At 42.2% G+C, this 14,719-nt stretch overlaps 1 protein-coding gene across 3 annotated transcripts; it reads right to left on the reverse strand.

Moving 5' to 3' along the window:
• Window positions 1-1,154: 1,154 nt before the first annotated feature.
• Window positions 1,155-4,931, reverse strand: ATP5MC3 (ATP synthase membrane subunit c locus 3). 3 transcript variants are annotated; one of them, XM_075093523.1, is made up of 5 exons: window positions 4,536-4,931; window positions 4,358-4,435; window positions 3,329-3,406; window positions 2,778-2,971; window positions 1,155-1,402 (listed from the first exon to the last, which is right to left on the reverse strand). In XM_075093523.1, the coding sequence occupies exons 2-5, from the start codon at window positions 4,394-4,396 to the stop codon at window positions 1,288-1,290; spliced, it is 426 nt and encodes a 141-aa protein (XP_074949624.1). In that variant the 5' UTR covers window positions 4,397-4,435; window positions 4,536-4,931; the 3' UTR covers window positions 1,155-1,287. The 3 variants fall into 3 exon arrangements, with proteins under 3 accessions (XP_074949624.1, XP_074949623.1, XP_074949625.1); XM_075093522.1 differs by having other exon boundaries at window positions 4,518-4,931; XM_075093524.1 differs by lacking the exon at window positions 1,155-1,402 and having other exon boundaries at window positions 2,774-2,971; window positions 4,518-4,693.
• Window positions 4,932-14,719: the final 9,788 nt, after the last annotated feature.

Here is a 14,719-nt window from a genome sequence, read left to right on the forward strand (position 1 = left end):
CAGATATTTGAAATGGTTTACATTGGCAACTTTTAATCCTTCCAACAACATAAGGGGAAAGTTCTCATGCTCGGTCCAAGTTAGACTACATAAACGCTGATTTGATATTTGAACTCAGATGAAAGCAAAGGTCTTACCTGTACCTTGCACTGATCTGAGAGCCACTAGTCATTTCTCGTTCCCCTAGGGATAGACAGCTTACAATGTTTCCCAGATTTAATTCAGTAATTACTCATTGACCAGCAAGATGACAGAGCTAACAAGCTTGCTCACCTTCTTCCAAGGTTCATCTTGTATTTGTTGAATGATCAGATCTATTATTTAATATTCTGAATAAAGTTTGAGATACTATCAACCCCCACCAGATTAGTATACAGCAGCACAGAGTATGTTGCCTAAGCGTAGACAACACCATGCATTAAGGTTGTTAAAAGACAGATACTGTGAGAAGCAAAGCTTGATACTGCAGGTATTTTGTTTTTAAAAATGCTTTGATCCTACTGCTCTTAAAATAATTTAGGAGATAATGCAAGGCTGACTTCACAAAATTAGGAAGCTGGAAGTTCTCCCATTTAATTAGGTGATGCCAAGAATGCAGTAACTAAGTAAGTGTATAGTATCAATGTGCCACAATTAAATGCCTTGGACCACTCTAAACCAGCAGCTAGTTTAGTTCAACTGGGACACTGCTCAGAACCAAGTGGAAAATTTTTACCATGGTGATCAAAATTTATAGTGTAAATGCAAACTGGTGCAAAGACAACTTTCCTGTCACTTTTCATGGATTTGTGTTTTGCTCCTTCTCTCAAGAGGTGCCAGAACACCTCATCTGCCAGCTAGCCTGAGGAAAAACAATGGAGCACAGAAACAGCTCTGGGGAAGTTTGAACCAAGTGAAGGAACAAGGCTAGCAGTGTAGCCTTTCACATTTAATCTCTGTATCCTTTGATCTTTCAAAGATATACCTCATTAATTTTAACAATCAAGTGACACTCCTACATATATATATATAAGCAAATAAAATGTTTGACTTGAAGTCATTGTTTGAAGGGTCCTATGGGATATTTCATTACCAGAAGAAACACAAGGTGGCTGAATGACAAGATGGCGTCTTCCAGGTATCCTAGTGAGCAAGATAATAAATGCAGGCAACAGTTTGACAGTTAAAGTTGTTATCTTTAATGAAATTACTTTGGAAATAGCATCGATTTCCATGACACCAACATTTTGGGAGTCCCATAAAATGCAGAGTTACATTCCAATGCCAGTACTACAGGCAGATCTCCTCTCACATGGCAAATAGGATCAAGAAAGCAACCATCAAACAGAAGAGACCCATAGCTTCAGACAGGGCGAATCCCAGGATAGCATATGAGAACAGCTGCTGCTTCAGAGAAGGATTTCTAAAAGAAAGCGAAGGTGTAAGACCTTTTTATCTATACAATTAAGATGCTTTTCGTACAGTTTAATGCACCTGACAGATTCAGAACCTCATACTTCCTTGCCACAGATTCCATAACAGGAAAATCCAATAAATCAAGTAATTTTTAGTAAGGAATTCACTGAATACAAATGACTTGGCAATTAAGACTAGATTCAGGTTATGCAGATTGTCTATGGCTTTTCCAAACAACAGTTTTTGTGACTACATTCATACATGCTTTTGAATCTGACTTCTCCATATCCTCCCATGCAGGAACCATCAGTACTGTGCTTTATAAATTTATTTCACATCTGTGGCATTATAACTATATTCCAGGGAAGTTTGTGTATAACATTTTAAGTAGCTCTCAAATACAGGAACTGAGACCACTTAGAGCAAAAAATGAAATACACAGCAGTTTGTTGCAAAAATGCAATGAATTATCTCTCCAAGAAGTGTGGGGGAGAGAGAAAAAAAAACTTCAGCATAATACCATGAAGTAATATTCTGCAATCTTATTGCCATGTTCATGCCAAATTCAAAAAAGACAACATCAGTTTTGTACTGAAAACATGTTTCTTCAAGTGGAAAGTGCACTTCCTTCTTTTCAGTAGGGCTTGAAAATCTTTAAATGAGACACAATTAAGTCTGAACTGGTTGAAAGAGTAATGAAGAACATGAAACCTTCAGTAAAGCTTTTTAATGCCTGCATCAGTTCTGCTCTTCCATGATACCATATGAACTATGCCTACTACAGGAACTTCATAAATTTAGCTGGAAGAAGTTCATCCCTGCTATAAAATCCCCACCCTCACCCCCTTCAGATTTCTAGAAGGAATGATTACTCATTCAATAATTACATATTCTGAGATGCAAAGCTGAACATGTTAGAAAAATGAATTAAGCATCCATTTCTAAATAACAACCCTGACTATTAAGTCTAAAGCATACAAGCTCACACTACTTATTATCAGTTTTCATACAGTTTCTCCCCAAGACTTCTCCCCTCTCACATTGGAAAAGATCCAGGCTAGATTTTTAATGCAGTTCTGGAACTGAATGCCAAAACATTGGATTTCAGCAACTGAAACACTGACCAAGTCTAATGACCTCATTTCTTCATGTCTCTTCTCCAGGTAGAATGTACAAAGTTCTGAATTTAAGAATACAGCCATCCTAATCAATATACTACACTTTCGTATGATTCTATTTAGCCGTGTTTATAATTAATAGCAATTATTAACAGACTTTATTACAGTGCCATCACCCTTACTATGACTTAGCTTATCTGGGGGTGCTGTCTCAAGATACATCTGTATGTAAGTTGAGAGTTTTTTAAGAGAGAGAGTGATTACCTGGCATAACCAATGATTAGACTACCGAAGACTGTTCCAATACCAGCACCAGAACCAGCCACACCTACTGTGGCAGCACCAGCACCAATAAATTTGGCAGCAGTGTCAATGTCCCTGCTGACAGCACTAGTCTGGAATTCTCTAAGTGCTAGCCGGGAGACAGTATTTTGCGCCCCATTAAGTGTTGAGTTGCCCTAAGAAAACAAAACATGAAAAAGCATTATATTCAGACACAGACCATTTCCTATGACCATTTTGATAGTACTCTCCAGTTTTAAAAGTTGTGCTAGATCCAAGTCTAGCTCCTCTTCCAAGTGATGAGACCATAACTAAGAGTTAAAGACTCAAGAACATTACCTGTTCCACCTGAAAGCAACCAACTTTAAATATAAAAGACTTCTCAGCAAGACAGCAACAAGTATTATTAGGTGTTTGACTTAAAGCAACTTTCAAACTATAAATATTTGTGTTAGTAGAAGTGAACTCTAGGTTGAGGACATTTAGGCTCACCAGGTAATTTAGGAAGATACAGAATTTTGTTTATAAGGTACCTCTCCAGTCTTGACCTCTGGCCTAGACAACACAGATGCTGAAATTGGTCTGTACAAGATTCTTGATCCAGCACGGATCTGAAAGAGGAAGAAAAAAGCTCTAAAAAAAGAAACATTTGAGCACAGCTGTTCCCATACAATAGTCTGTAAGATTATAAGGCTATTATCTACAAAGCCATTTGTCTTACTTGAAAGACAGCAATCTTTGCATAGCTGGATATACAATAAACAATACAGAAGCAAACACGGCCATGCAATGTGATGACACTGTTTTCAGGAGATGTTATTGCAAATAGCAACATCCTTCAATGAACCTGTACATGCATTATACTGACAGAAAATGTGCCAAAACAGCAGACAGACCAGCAGGCAGTGATATACCTTTTGAAAAGAAAAAGTAAACGCCATCGAAATGAATTCCAAAGCTGTCAAATGCACATACATAACCTAGACTTTTAAATCTAGTGAGCCATAAATGAATGAATCCTGTTTCACAAGCGGCCTGCATGTGTCCTTGGGCTCCCAGCAGTCTAAGGTCATATCGGCTCTTGCACAAAGCTGTTCCTGCAGGGGAAACCTGTGCCTGCACCATGCAAAACGAGACGTTCTGCAGGCCAGAAAGGACGTTTTGAAGGAGGACAGTCGTTTGCCTCTGCAAGGGCAAAAAATCCGGGCCTTGTGCAGGACAAGCAACAGGCTGGAGTTTGACCTACAGCAAGGAGCTGAGCGCGCCAGGCCCAGGAGCTCCCCGCTACACTACGCTGTCCCGTCCCCGCTCGAACGGGAAGGGCCCCGGCCCCGGCCAAGGAGGCGGGAAGTAGAACCCGGCCCCGCCGCGGCTCGCCGCGCACCCCCGCACCCCGCCCCGACCCTTCCCGCCGGGACGGGCAGCCCTCGGTACGGGCCCGCGCCGGGGGTGCTCAGAGGCCCGTCCGACCCCCGGGCGCCCCGCCCCCGCCGCCGCCCCCGCCGCGGCCCGGGACGCAGCCGGCGAGGAGCCCCAGGCGTCCCCCGCGGGCCCCCACTCACCAGAGAGGGGGAGGCGGCGAGCTTGGCGCAGGCGAACATCTTCGCGGGCGGCGTCCCGGGGTCCACAGTCCGGTGTCTCTGTGGAGACAGGGAGAGGGTGAGGTGACGGCGGGCGGGGGCGGCGATGGGGGCGGATGGCGAGAAGGGCACCGCCGCTCACCGACTCCGGCTGCCGCACCTCACGGCCGATGGGCTGGGGCGTCTCTGCGCAGACGCGGCGGGGCCGGCGGCGGGCGCCCGGATGCAGCGCGGCGGAAGGGGGCGGGGTACGGCGCCAAGGTCACTTTGTACACGCTCCATTGGCAGCGGCGGGCGTTGCGCGCGTCGCTCCGCCCTGCCCCGCCGCGCGCAGCCGCCGTCGCGCTGCTCCCGCCTCACTGCTGGCGTCGGCGGTGACGCGGGGGTCGGTGGCCCACAGGACCGTTGGTGCGACCGTTAGGGCCGTTAGCCAGGGCCGTTAGCCAGGGCCGCGCTCCACACAGCAGAGCCAGCCCAGCGGCCTCGCCGCCACTGTAACCCCGCATTTGGGAGGGCAGCGGGGTCGCTTCGCCCCGGCGTGGGGAGAGGCCGCTCGTGGGCGGGGCTTGACGCCACAGCAGCGCGTAATCAGCGCGGGGCGGGCGGCGCGGGGAAGCCGCCCCGGCCTGGGGTGGGAGGGCAGGGCAGAGCAGGGCAGGCCCCGCCGCCCGGCCGCTTTAGTGGCAGGCCGGGACCGCTCCTCCCGTCAGAGCGCGCAAACTGCAGGAGCGCAGCCAGCGCGCCTCGGGTGCCCCCGGGCCAGGAGCCGCCGGCAGGAAACGGGGGCGCGTGCGAGGAGCCTTGGAAGTGTTCAAGAAGTCCGTACTGTTTAATCAGTCGGTTTTGCATGATGAGCGGTCTCACGCCCAAGTGGCGAGAAAGTCCGTTTTAGACAAGCTTAATCAAAACAAGATTATAATTACTGACCTGAGCATGTGTTCCCGAGATCCCACTTTAATCGCTTGCACGTTCTTCCACGTTTTTTAATTGGTGTGTGGGATCATGACTTTAATGGTCATTTACCACTGTTAAGAGTGCTGGTGCCTACTATGAAAAATGCAGGAAAACCCACAATTTGGGTAAAACACTGGGAAACATATATTTAAGTTGTGGCAAAATTTTTAATCTGTGCCATAAAAATAAATTTAAAAATAGGCTGTGTCCTGCACCCTGTCTCTGAAAGGGTGAGTCTTCCAAGTTAGCTGCTGGCTCTTGCAAACTTAGACGGACCGCTGATGTTGCTGTCACTGATTAAACCACAGGTGCCACATAGCTGAGACATGCTCCGTATCAGCAGCTTGAGCACCCGTCAACAAACACTATCAATAGGCACTTCCAGCAAATAAGTATCAATGGCAAAATCCTTTAATGCTTAGGCAGAACTTTTCCCTTCAAAAAAAATTTCCCTCTACGTGCTATTGCGGCAATAAATACTTCCAGCACCATGAATAAAACCATGCTGTACTGGTGGAATGACTTAAATGTAACATGTTGCTGTACACGAACAGTAAAAATACACCATTTATGAAGAAGCATACTTCCCTTAAGAAGTGTAGCGGTGAGAAGGCCATTTGCAACAAAGAAATTTGCTTGTTCATGGAAGGAAGCACAGCAGTTAGAGACATGTTTTCTTCTTGGGAACCTAGTGGCGTGGACCTCCAGGCGTGAAATGGATCTTCCCACAGCTCTCCTGAATGGAGAAGAAAATGGACGTTACACTCCTGTATATGCACAGCACAAAGTCATGCGGATTCAAAAAAGTGTTAAATGGAAGCATTAATCTTTCACGAAGAAAGTGCCCTCTTCTGTTGCCATTCCTACCCTGGAATGTTTTGCAAAAAATGCATTCACAAGCTGTTTGATCTGAACAACGTCAAAACCATCATTAAACCCTCGTTTATTTGTTGCTCTTAAGGCATAACAGCTGATATGATATTTTACATGCAACTCAGCTCTTGCTTTCAGGAGGAGTTAGAAGAGCAGTTATTGATCTCTGGGGACCACGTTCAGTTTAATTCAAGCAGATCTTAATAAAAAAAGACTTCTGTGCATCTCACCCCGTTTCCTACCTGCTTGGCCTGCTGCTAGGTCCCCAGGGAAGTGCATTGGTGCACTAAAGGGCAGTGTAATTTCTAATTGCTCAGCACATTTCTGAAAGTCTATGCTACAGGGAATTTTATATTAAACTCCCCAAATCTCTTTGAAGAGAGTCCCAGTTTTCCAACTGTCTCTCCCAGACAGGACCAGCTATGCATATGGCAGTAGCCAAGGCTGCCAGAGGAGGTTTCCTTCCCATTTTGCCTTGACAAAGAAGATAGAGTGCAGCTGTTGGAGCAGTATGTGGTGCCTAAAGAGCTGCTCCACTCCTCTCCCACAGCTCCCTGCTGCTGAGCCAGGTTTGTGTCAGGGCAGTAAGAACAGCAAGTAACCACTAGCTGTGGTTCACTAGTGTGGCCTTCTCCTTCCAAAAAGGAAAGAGAAAGATCATCCCAGGTTTCCCGAGCCTTCTGGGACTTCCCCTGAAACCATAAAGATTTTCCTGGTCATTTTGTCCTTATTTTTAGAAATGCAACAGTATATTTCATCTTCACTGCTGAGCAGCTCATTTCCTAGAGACACTGTGTAGTGGATCAGTCCTACAAAGTGACATGCAGTTTTACTTTGCAACCCTGAAATGAATTGGTATCTACACATATCAGACTCCAATTGTTACAACACGAGTAGCAGCAGAACGGATATTGCATACAAATGGCATTTTTATGGTGACTTCTTAAAGAGCTCTATCAAGCCTTTATACCTGTCCCGTTTTTCATCCAGAAATCAGGTAATAAGGAAACTGGGCACAGTACCTATAAATTGGCATGTCCGTCTGGTAGGTATGGCCTGGTTTTCCTCCAGGTACAGTCAAATTTTGGCAACTGCAGAGTGGTTCAATTGAACAAGTAAAACCCTCTACAATGTGGAATAAATTGGTATGTCCAGAGTGTTTTGCACCAAAGGGTCCATCAGAATTCAACATTTATTATTAAAAACCTATAAAAGATGAATGTCTGTTCTGCATTTGCTGAAGGAGAAATTGTGGCTAGTCAGGATAAATCCCATTGTCCAAAGCCTAAACAAAAAGTTCTTCTAGATCGAAACCTGCTCCTTCAGGTTAAATTTTATCTCCAAGCAGGGGATTATTACCACAAAGCATGTCACATACTCACACTAGTCTTTTTTTTTTTAAAATCTGTTTTGAGGAGGAGATGTGTCTGGAAAACCAATATATTCCAATAACCCTTAATTGTTGGAAGAGCCCTAAAGGATGAAATTGGATCAAAGGTCTCCTGAGATTGTCCTAGTGTGTGTGAAATGTTTTAAAACATCAAGTGGTATTATTACCTCAGGGTTAGCTCTCTAGAACTTCCAGATTTATGATGTACTTTGCAGGGCATTGATTGATATTGATTTACAAAGTCAGGGTTTTTCAGTGTTTCTCACAGCCTGGGCCATGTTTTAGTTCAGAGAGTATCCTGCAGTCCTACCTCTTCCATTCACAACTGCGTGGCTGAATCTTCCCATTCAGGACTGCATAGGTCCTCTCTGGTAACTGGAGCAATGGCTTGTGGAAAGAAAGTATGTAGAGCAGAATTAACACGCTTCAGAATATTTAAACCAATTTTGCTCTGGGAAGAAGGAGTGTAACCGTTATTAGATGGCTCTGCTTTAAGTGGAAATTCTCTTGGTAACACATCCTTAATACCTGTTTACCTTATTGATTATTAGTAGTTGGCAATTCTTGGCTTAAGTAATGGGAGTTTTAGTTGCTGAGTTTGCTGGATTGGAAGTGATGCTTTATAGGAAAGCAGATGATAAAGGTTTTTCCTTATCATTGCAAACTTCTCTTTTACAGGGGAAAGGGTGAATCTGTTTCCTGAGCCATCTTTGTCCCCCGGAGTACTTACCCAAGCTATATTTAGCTAAAATTAGTTTTCTTTTAGCCTCAACAGCTCCTTTTAGTAGAGAGCTGAAGGCAATTAACAAGTAGGGCTAATTTAGGCTGTAGAGCATTCTGCTCAACAGTCCATTGATTGTTTTAACACCTCAGTCCTAGAAACGGATGGCATTAACCACAAACATTGTACTATGTTCATACTTAGCAAATTCTGAAAGTGTGCTAATACTGTTGAGACCATTGACGCAATTTGAATCAAAAATCATGATAATCCTTGTCATGTAATTGTTGGGTCTCTAAGATTTGCTTTAAATGGCACAATGCTTAGATACGTAGGGTCTGCTACTACCATAGCCATTATGCATCTAAATGGGATGTTGTCAAAAGGAAAACCATTCTGCTACAGCAGAAATTCCACATGGAAACAAGGGGTCCTCACCTTCATCCTGGCTGCTGGATTCTGGCAGAAAGCGAGATCAAGGCTCCATGGCAGCCTTGCCAGAAAAGACTGGTAGAGTGGCTCTCCCTCTGGGTAACAAGCCCTATTGACCAGCATTTGGGTTCTGCTGATTAGCTTCAGGATGCTGTACAACAGTGTAAATATGTAAAAATACAGCCACTTTTTTGAAAAACCCAGTATGTCACAAGGTGGAAGATGATCCTGAATTTTTAAAATTCATTTCATAGGTCAGCCAAAATTATAAATTGTCTAAAAAGTTCTGATTCCATATTTTAATGACTTTTTATTTGTATTTGCAATATAACACAAAGTGAAAGGAAATGTTAGGTTCATAAATAATTTCACTTTATGCTTTGTATCTGTTACACTGTGTGTGTCAGGATCGCCACCCTCAGAGTGAGCTTTCATGTATTTAAAAATCATTATTATGAATCTACCCAGTATTTTTTTGGAAATTGATTTTTGAGGAAAAGCAATAATAAAACAAACCACTGATGTTTAATCAAAGTAATTATTATAAATACACAGAAAGTTCAGAACCTTTGGAATGAAAGTACCTCTTCATGCATTACTTTAGAACATAAACTCCCTTAACTAAGTTACCTTAGATGACTCACGTATTTCCCAAGGCTGGTTCAGGCTTCCTCTTTGCTATGTTGCAAAAACCAGCTGATACCTGAAATGGTCAGTCAGTTGCCCGGGTAACACACACACAGATTTCTAGTTTACAGATAATCACTGGTTTAAATGAAAATAAATTTAGCAATGCTTTTTATTCCTACTAGTAGTATTAAACACCTTTTTAGCAGGACACGAAGTTCAGCTGTAAATTGACAGTGTTAGCTGCACTGGTTAGAACCCAACGTCAGCAACCCAATTACACCCCCTTTCATATTATACACTTTCCAGAGAACAGCACAGACAGTCAAGAATTTGGCCATATTAGAGCCAGTGTCTCCAAAAGTATCCATAAATTTTCGTTGCTGAAGTTGAAGAAACCCAAAACAGAGGGATATTTTGTTAGTGGGCTCTTCTGAAAGTACAGGCTTTTTGTGCAGGTGAATTGCAATGCCAGATTCTTGGGTTTTATACAATAGTACCTACGCTATTTCTGTTAAAGTCTTTGTTCTTCCTGTTTCTCAGAATCATGTAAATGATCCTAGGCAGGTCTTTTGGGGCAATGTATTTTGGCTGTTAACATTCTGAAAAGAGAAGTAGGAAAGGTAGCTGTCCAGTGCTCAGAAAAGATAGGAATTACTAATTTTACTTGCTAATAATTACTGCTAAATACTGCTAAATAATAAATAATTACTACTAAAATCTATGGAGATTAAATCGGTGTTCTTTTATGGCTATTTGTGTCATGTAAAGAGCAAAAGCAGGGTAGACATGTATTTGCTAGGATTGTGGCAGACGGATTTTTTCTTCCTCCACCCTCTCCACAGAGAGTATATTTCCAGTTTATAATCCCTGGTGGGAGAGGAGATGGGACTATAGCCCATTAATACATGCAAGAGTCATTTGCTTAATTGTAAATAACGTACCTTCCAACTATGAGTTTAATTTCTCATACACTTGCAAATTGCTCTGGGATCACTGCCTGAAAGGCCCTGTGTAAATGAAGGCTATTCTTTATCGTCCAAAAGCTCTTCAGTCTGAACCATTTAGCAGAAAACCTGTGGAATCATTTTGACTCCCGTGTACAGGTTCTGCCCTCTGGGACCTGGTGCCAGTCTGGATCCAGAGAAACAGTTGTTCTAATTCAGCTGACTACTGTCATGCTTTGTGTGGCTCAGATGAGCTATTTTTATAATTATAATTAATTTTGTTCATAGTTACAAAAGAGGTGGTATATTCTTGTATTCCATACCTAAAGTACAGAAACTCTGGACAGCCTGCCATGTCTAAATTCTTGGAAAGGACTCTGTCCCTGATATTCAGACTTGATGAACATACTGGTTCTCTGGCATGACTGCATTCACTTCCATCTGTTGTGCTGGCATTGTTCCCACTCAGCATTATCTATGCCAATTTCAACAGGGCATAGGTGCTAACCAAACATGGTTTTAGAGGGACAGCTTTCATAACACAGCAAGTGCCATCTCTTTTGCCAGGAGATCCTGCTGTTTGCAAATAATTCCAGCTTAAGGCCACATGCTTCATTACATGGGATCACATCTGTAGATGCTTGTGGGCATTATAAAAAAATCAACAAATGTCTACCGTATTTCTCTTTCAGTTTGGCTCAGTGCTTGGAATTTTGCACTTGGAGAATGAATGCTCTGCACCTTGTTAACAGGGAGCACCATAGGCTGTTATATGCTCTGAGCAGTCTTAACAGGTTTCTGCATCAAAGCTGGGGCAACAAACTGCAGAAGTTTATCAGAGCTGCGCTGCTTTTTCAGGTAGCCCTTGATTGCTTTGTGTCTGTGGTATATTCTGAGGAGAGAATGATAGAACATTGCCTTCTTGCACCACAGCTTTTGCCTTTCCAGATTCTGAACAGATTTGTGTATAAGGCATATTCTGTCCCCCACCCAGGTGTAAAGTGGCATATATGTACAGCAAAATTAACACAGCTTATTAAACTTAATAGTCTATATAATGCGCTATATAAGATACATATTATAATAATATATGTATAGCATTAGTATCGTATTAATATATTGTAGCTGCACTTGACTCCTGTTTTGTGCCACTGAACAGATTACTTGTTTTAGCAGAATTACTCTGTACTGTACAGGGCTAGAAATGGCTTAGGGAAGAGCAAAACCTGTTCATGAGCCTCACCTGGACAGACAGCTACACTCAAATTTAACATATAATTTTGTAGTTAAACAAAAGACTATTTTGCCCACAATATTTCTCCAAAAAGAATATTTGGAATAAAATAAGATTCAGGGCAGATAATTCCCAGCCATACATTTCCATTCAGGATTACTGACTTTTAGGCATTTTGCCATCCAGCCAGGATCTGTGGAAAAGAAAACAAAAACCGTAATCCCCTTGACACCCGTAGTGTTTTTTACAGTAGAATGCTTGCAGTATAGCACTAGGAAAAAACATGTTCACACGCCCTATATACAAATGTGTTTTTGCAAATCATGAAAAATATTTTCAGTGTTTTCTTTACTAGCAAAGCACCTAAGGCTGTTTTTAGTTATATTTTACATCTCCCTGAAAGAATATTGAATTTAAGTATGTGCAGAAGAGTCAAGTTTTTGAAGGCCCTAGCGCTTTCAAGGATGGAGAGTGACAAGTAGACACATGAATATATTGGAAAATTCTGTTGAGAATCAAGGCTTAAAATTACCAAACATTTGTACTGACTGTATATTGCAGAGTAGTAATGTGTACATGTCTGTTCATTTTTGTTGTTGTTTAGTGTAGAAATCAGGTACAGTTGACAAGATTTCATAGGCTTTGAAGCATACTTAATGTGCTTCTATGCTATTGAAAAGTCAAACTTCAAAATACTGTGTTGAGCTCAAGAAACAAAAATAACTAGTTTCATTTCACAGTACATTACTGCATCAGTTGTTCCTAATATTTACCTCCTCTCACCCGTCTTCTGTCCTTAGCCTTGAACCTGACCTTCGGGACTGTTAGCACTGATTTGTTTTCCATACCACTTGGATTCAGAGATACTCTTTTTCCTTTTTCTTTTTTTTTCCTTTCCCCTGGCTCCTAAAAGTAGGCCCTCATGATAACAGTATTCCTTGAAAATCACTTCTCTGTCAGGGAAGGGGAACAGAGTGGCAGGAGAGCTGTATGTTATTAGTGCCACAGAATGAAAAACCTTGGGCCAGATGCTTGAGTGACCAGGGGATTTCCAACCCAGTAGCTCTTGAGGGGTGAGAAGGTTCTACTCCAGCACAGTCAGACCATGTCGGGGCTGTTGCAGTTTTGAGCTGCATTTTGATTGTTCCTTACCAGTCACAACAGCAGAGTTATAAGGTTTTAGTCTAGCTGCCTGGTAAGAGTCTCAGCCATGAGATGTTGCAGTGAGCAGCCAGTCCATTATCTCTCTATCCAAACCTCAAATAAAATATCGGCTGTGGTACACTTGTTACGGAACACCTAACAACAGCATAGCCAGGGCAGCGAGCAGAGTAGCGGTAAAAAGTGACCTGTGTTTGTTCAGGCATCTTGGAAGCTTTGGCTCATTGAAACTGCTATCTCAAGAACACCAATAATTAAAGATACATATCCTAGCTGATTTGAAAAAGCCATAGCTGGATTGTTCTGATTCACAGCTGCATTGTTTTTTTAATGCCTCTAAAATGTCTAACAGTGTGTATAAATAGTGACATCCAGTGTTCAGTTAGATCAACCACAGGTCTGTGTTCTGTAAGGTCATTCAACCAAAAGATTTATTACAGACCTTATTTAAAATGCTTGTGTAAAGATAGTAGGCTAATTTGAATATTAACTACCTGCCAACTTCAACACACCTCCACAATAAAAATTTCCTTCCTGACTTGTTGGGGAACAAGAACGGTGTGGCTCTTGTATATGCTTTAACTTGCTTTTTTTATGACAGCAATTGTCTGATTATTCCCAGGTGTTCTTGATTTCTTCTTTCTCTGCTCCTGTTGCTATGAATGTGGCCATTAGGGCAGCAGTCATAAAGGATGTGTTCACCACTTCCTTCTCTGTCTGTCTCTTAACATAGCCACAAGTCCACCGTCTTCTATCCACATTAATTCCCTGAGGTATCCACACAGTATTTGTGTTGACTGCCTTAATTTTGATCTTCTCTAATCATTCCCTGCCAGATGGCAGTTAAAGTTTAATGGTCCCTGTAAAAATAGTTCCCTTTCTTCTTTTAATCAGTCATGTGTGTTTGCTTAGCTAACTGTTAGATGTTCAGAAAGCATGAAGGGACCACCAACACAATTACTTCAAAATACACATCCGTATCGTGATTTCAGTGTTTTGTAAAGTAAAGGGTTATGGGGTAAGCAAGTTTCCTGGAAATTAGCGTGGGCTACACAAACTTAAATTTTCTGTGTTTCTTTAGGTATATTAGAAAGATAAAAGTAATAATTTATGACATTTCATATAATCAAATGTAGGTTATTTTTAGTATCTTCTAGGCCCCAATGTTTGTGTATGCTATGCTAGAAAGTGTACGAGTATTATGCTTTTAGGGATGAAATGAGCAATACACTTAAGAAGATGCTTAACTTTAAGCACGTGTATGGCTAACGATAGATAATACAGCCTTGAGCAAGGTACTTCGGCATATGCTTAATGTTCCACTGGTTATTTACCTTCTCGCATGTTTAAGAATACATATTGACACCTAATGACACAGAACCTAAAATTCTCCAGTGTTTACTTGATTGAAGTTTATTAGAGGTTTGAGGGTTTTGCTGAATCAAGAATTAAATTCAATTGCATATTCGTGCTATGCCTAAGTAGCAAATCACTTTAGAGGCAGATTGTTTAAGCTATATCACCTATGGAGTGGGCAGATATTTTTCTATCATTGAGAAATATGGAGAGCCTGGGAGAGTCATAGTCTAATCCAGCTCACAGTGCTGCCAGAGAAAAGATTGCTGTGGAATTAAATGGAGGCTGGATCAGGCCCTGAATGCCTTGCCTAGAGCCATACAGGAAATATATAGCAGAGTCACTAACAGAACCCAGATCTCCTGATTCAAATTAGACTTCTTTTGTATCCAACATCTGTGTACACTGCAACTGGTTGTGTCATTGCAGCCTGCGCAGGCTAGATTCTAGATTAAAGCTCGCGTGAGAACCCCTACGCATCACACCCACCTACACATCCCAGTAAGATGGGACTAGCAGAAGTGCAGACCATCCTACATTATTCTCCCTCGTGGACGACTGAGAAAATAGGGATCCTTGTACCTTCTGCCAAAGCGTGTTTTAACAACCATCTCCAAAACAAGTTACCAGATACGACAAAGTATGCACT

Source organism: Phalacrocorax aristotelis, chromosome 5, assembly GCF_949628215.1.
Source record: "Phalacrocorax aristotelis chromosome 5, bGulAri2.1, whole genome shotgun sequence".
Taxonomy (NCBI): Eukaryota; Metazoa; Chordata; class Aves; order Suliformes; family Phalacrocoracidae; genus Phalacrocorax; species Phalacrocorax aristotelis.

Coding starts and splice junctions, on each gene's coding strand:
- ATP5MC3 (XM_075093523.1), bottom strand. CDS start 4,396: ATGTTCGCCTGCGCCAAGCTCGCCGCCTCCCCCTCTCTG. Junction 3,407..4,357: donor TCGCCGCCTCCCCCTCTCTG/GTGAGTGGGGGC, acceptor TTCCTCTTTCAG/ATCCGTGCTGGATCAAGAAT. Junction 1,403..2,777: donor CTAATCATTGGTTATGCCAG/GTAATCACTCTC, acceptor GCTTTCTTTTAG/AAATCCTTCTCTGAAGCAGC.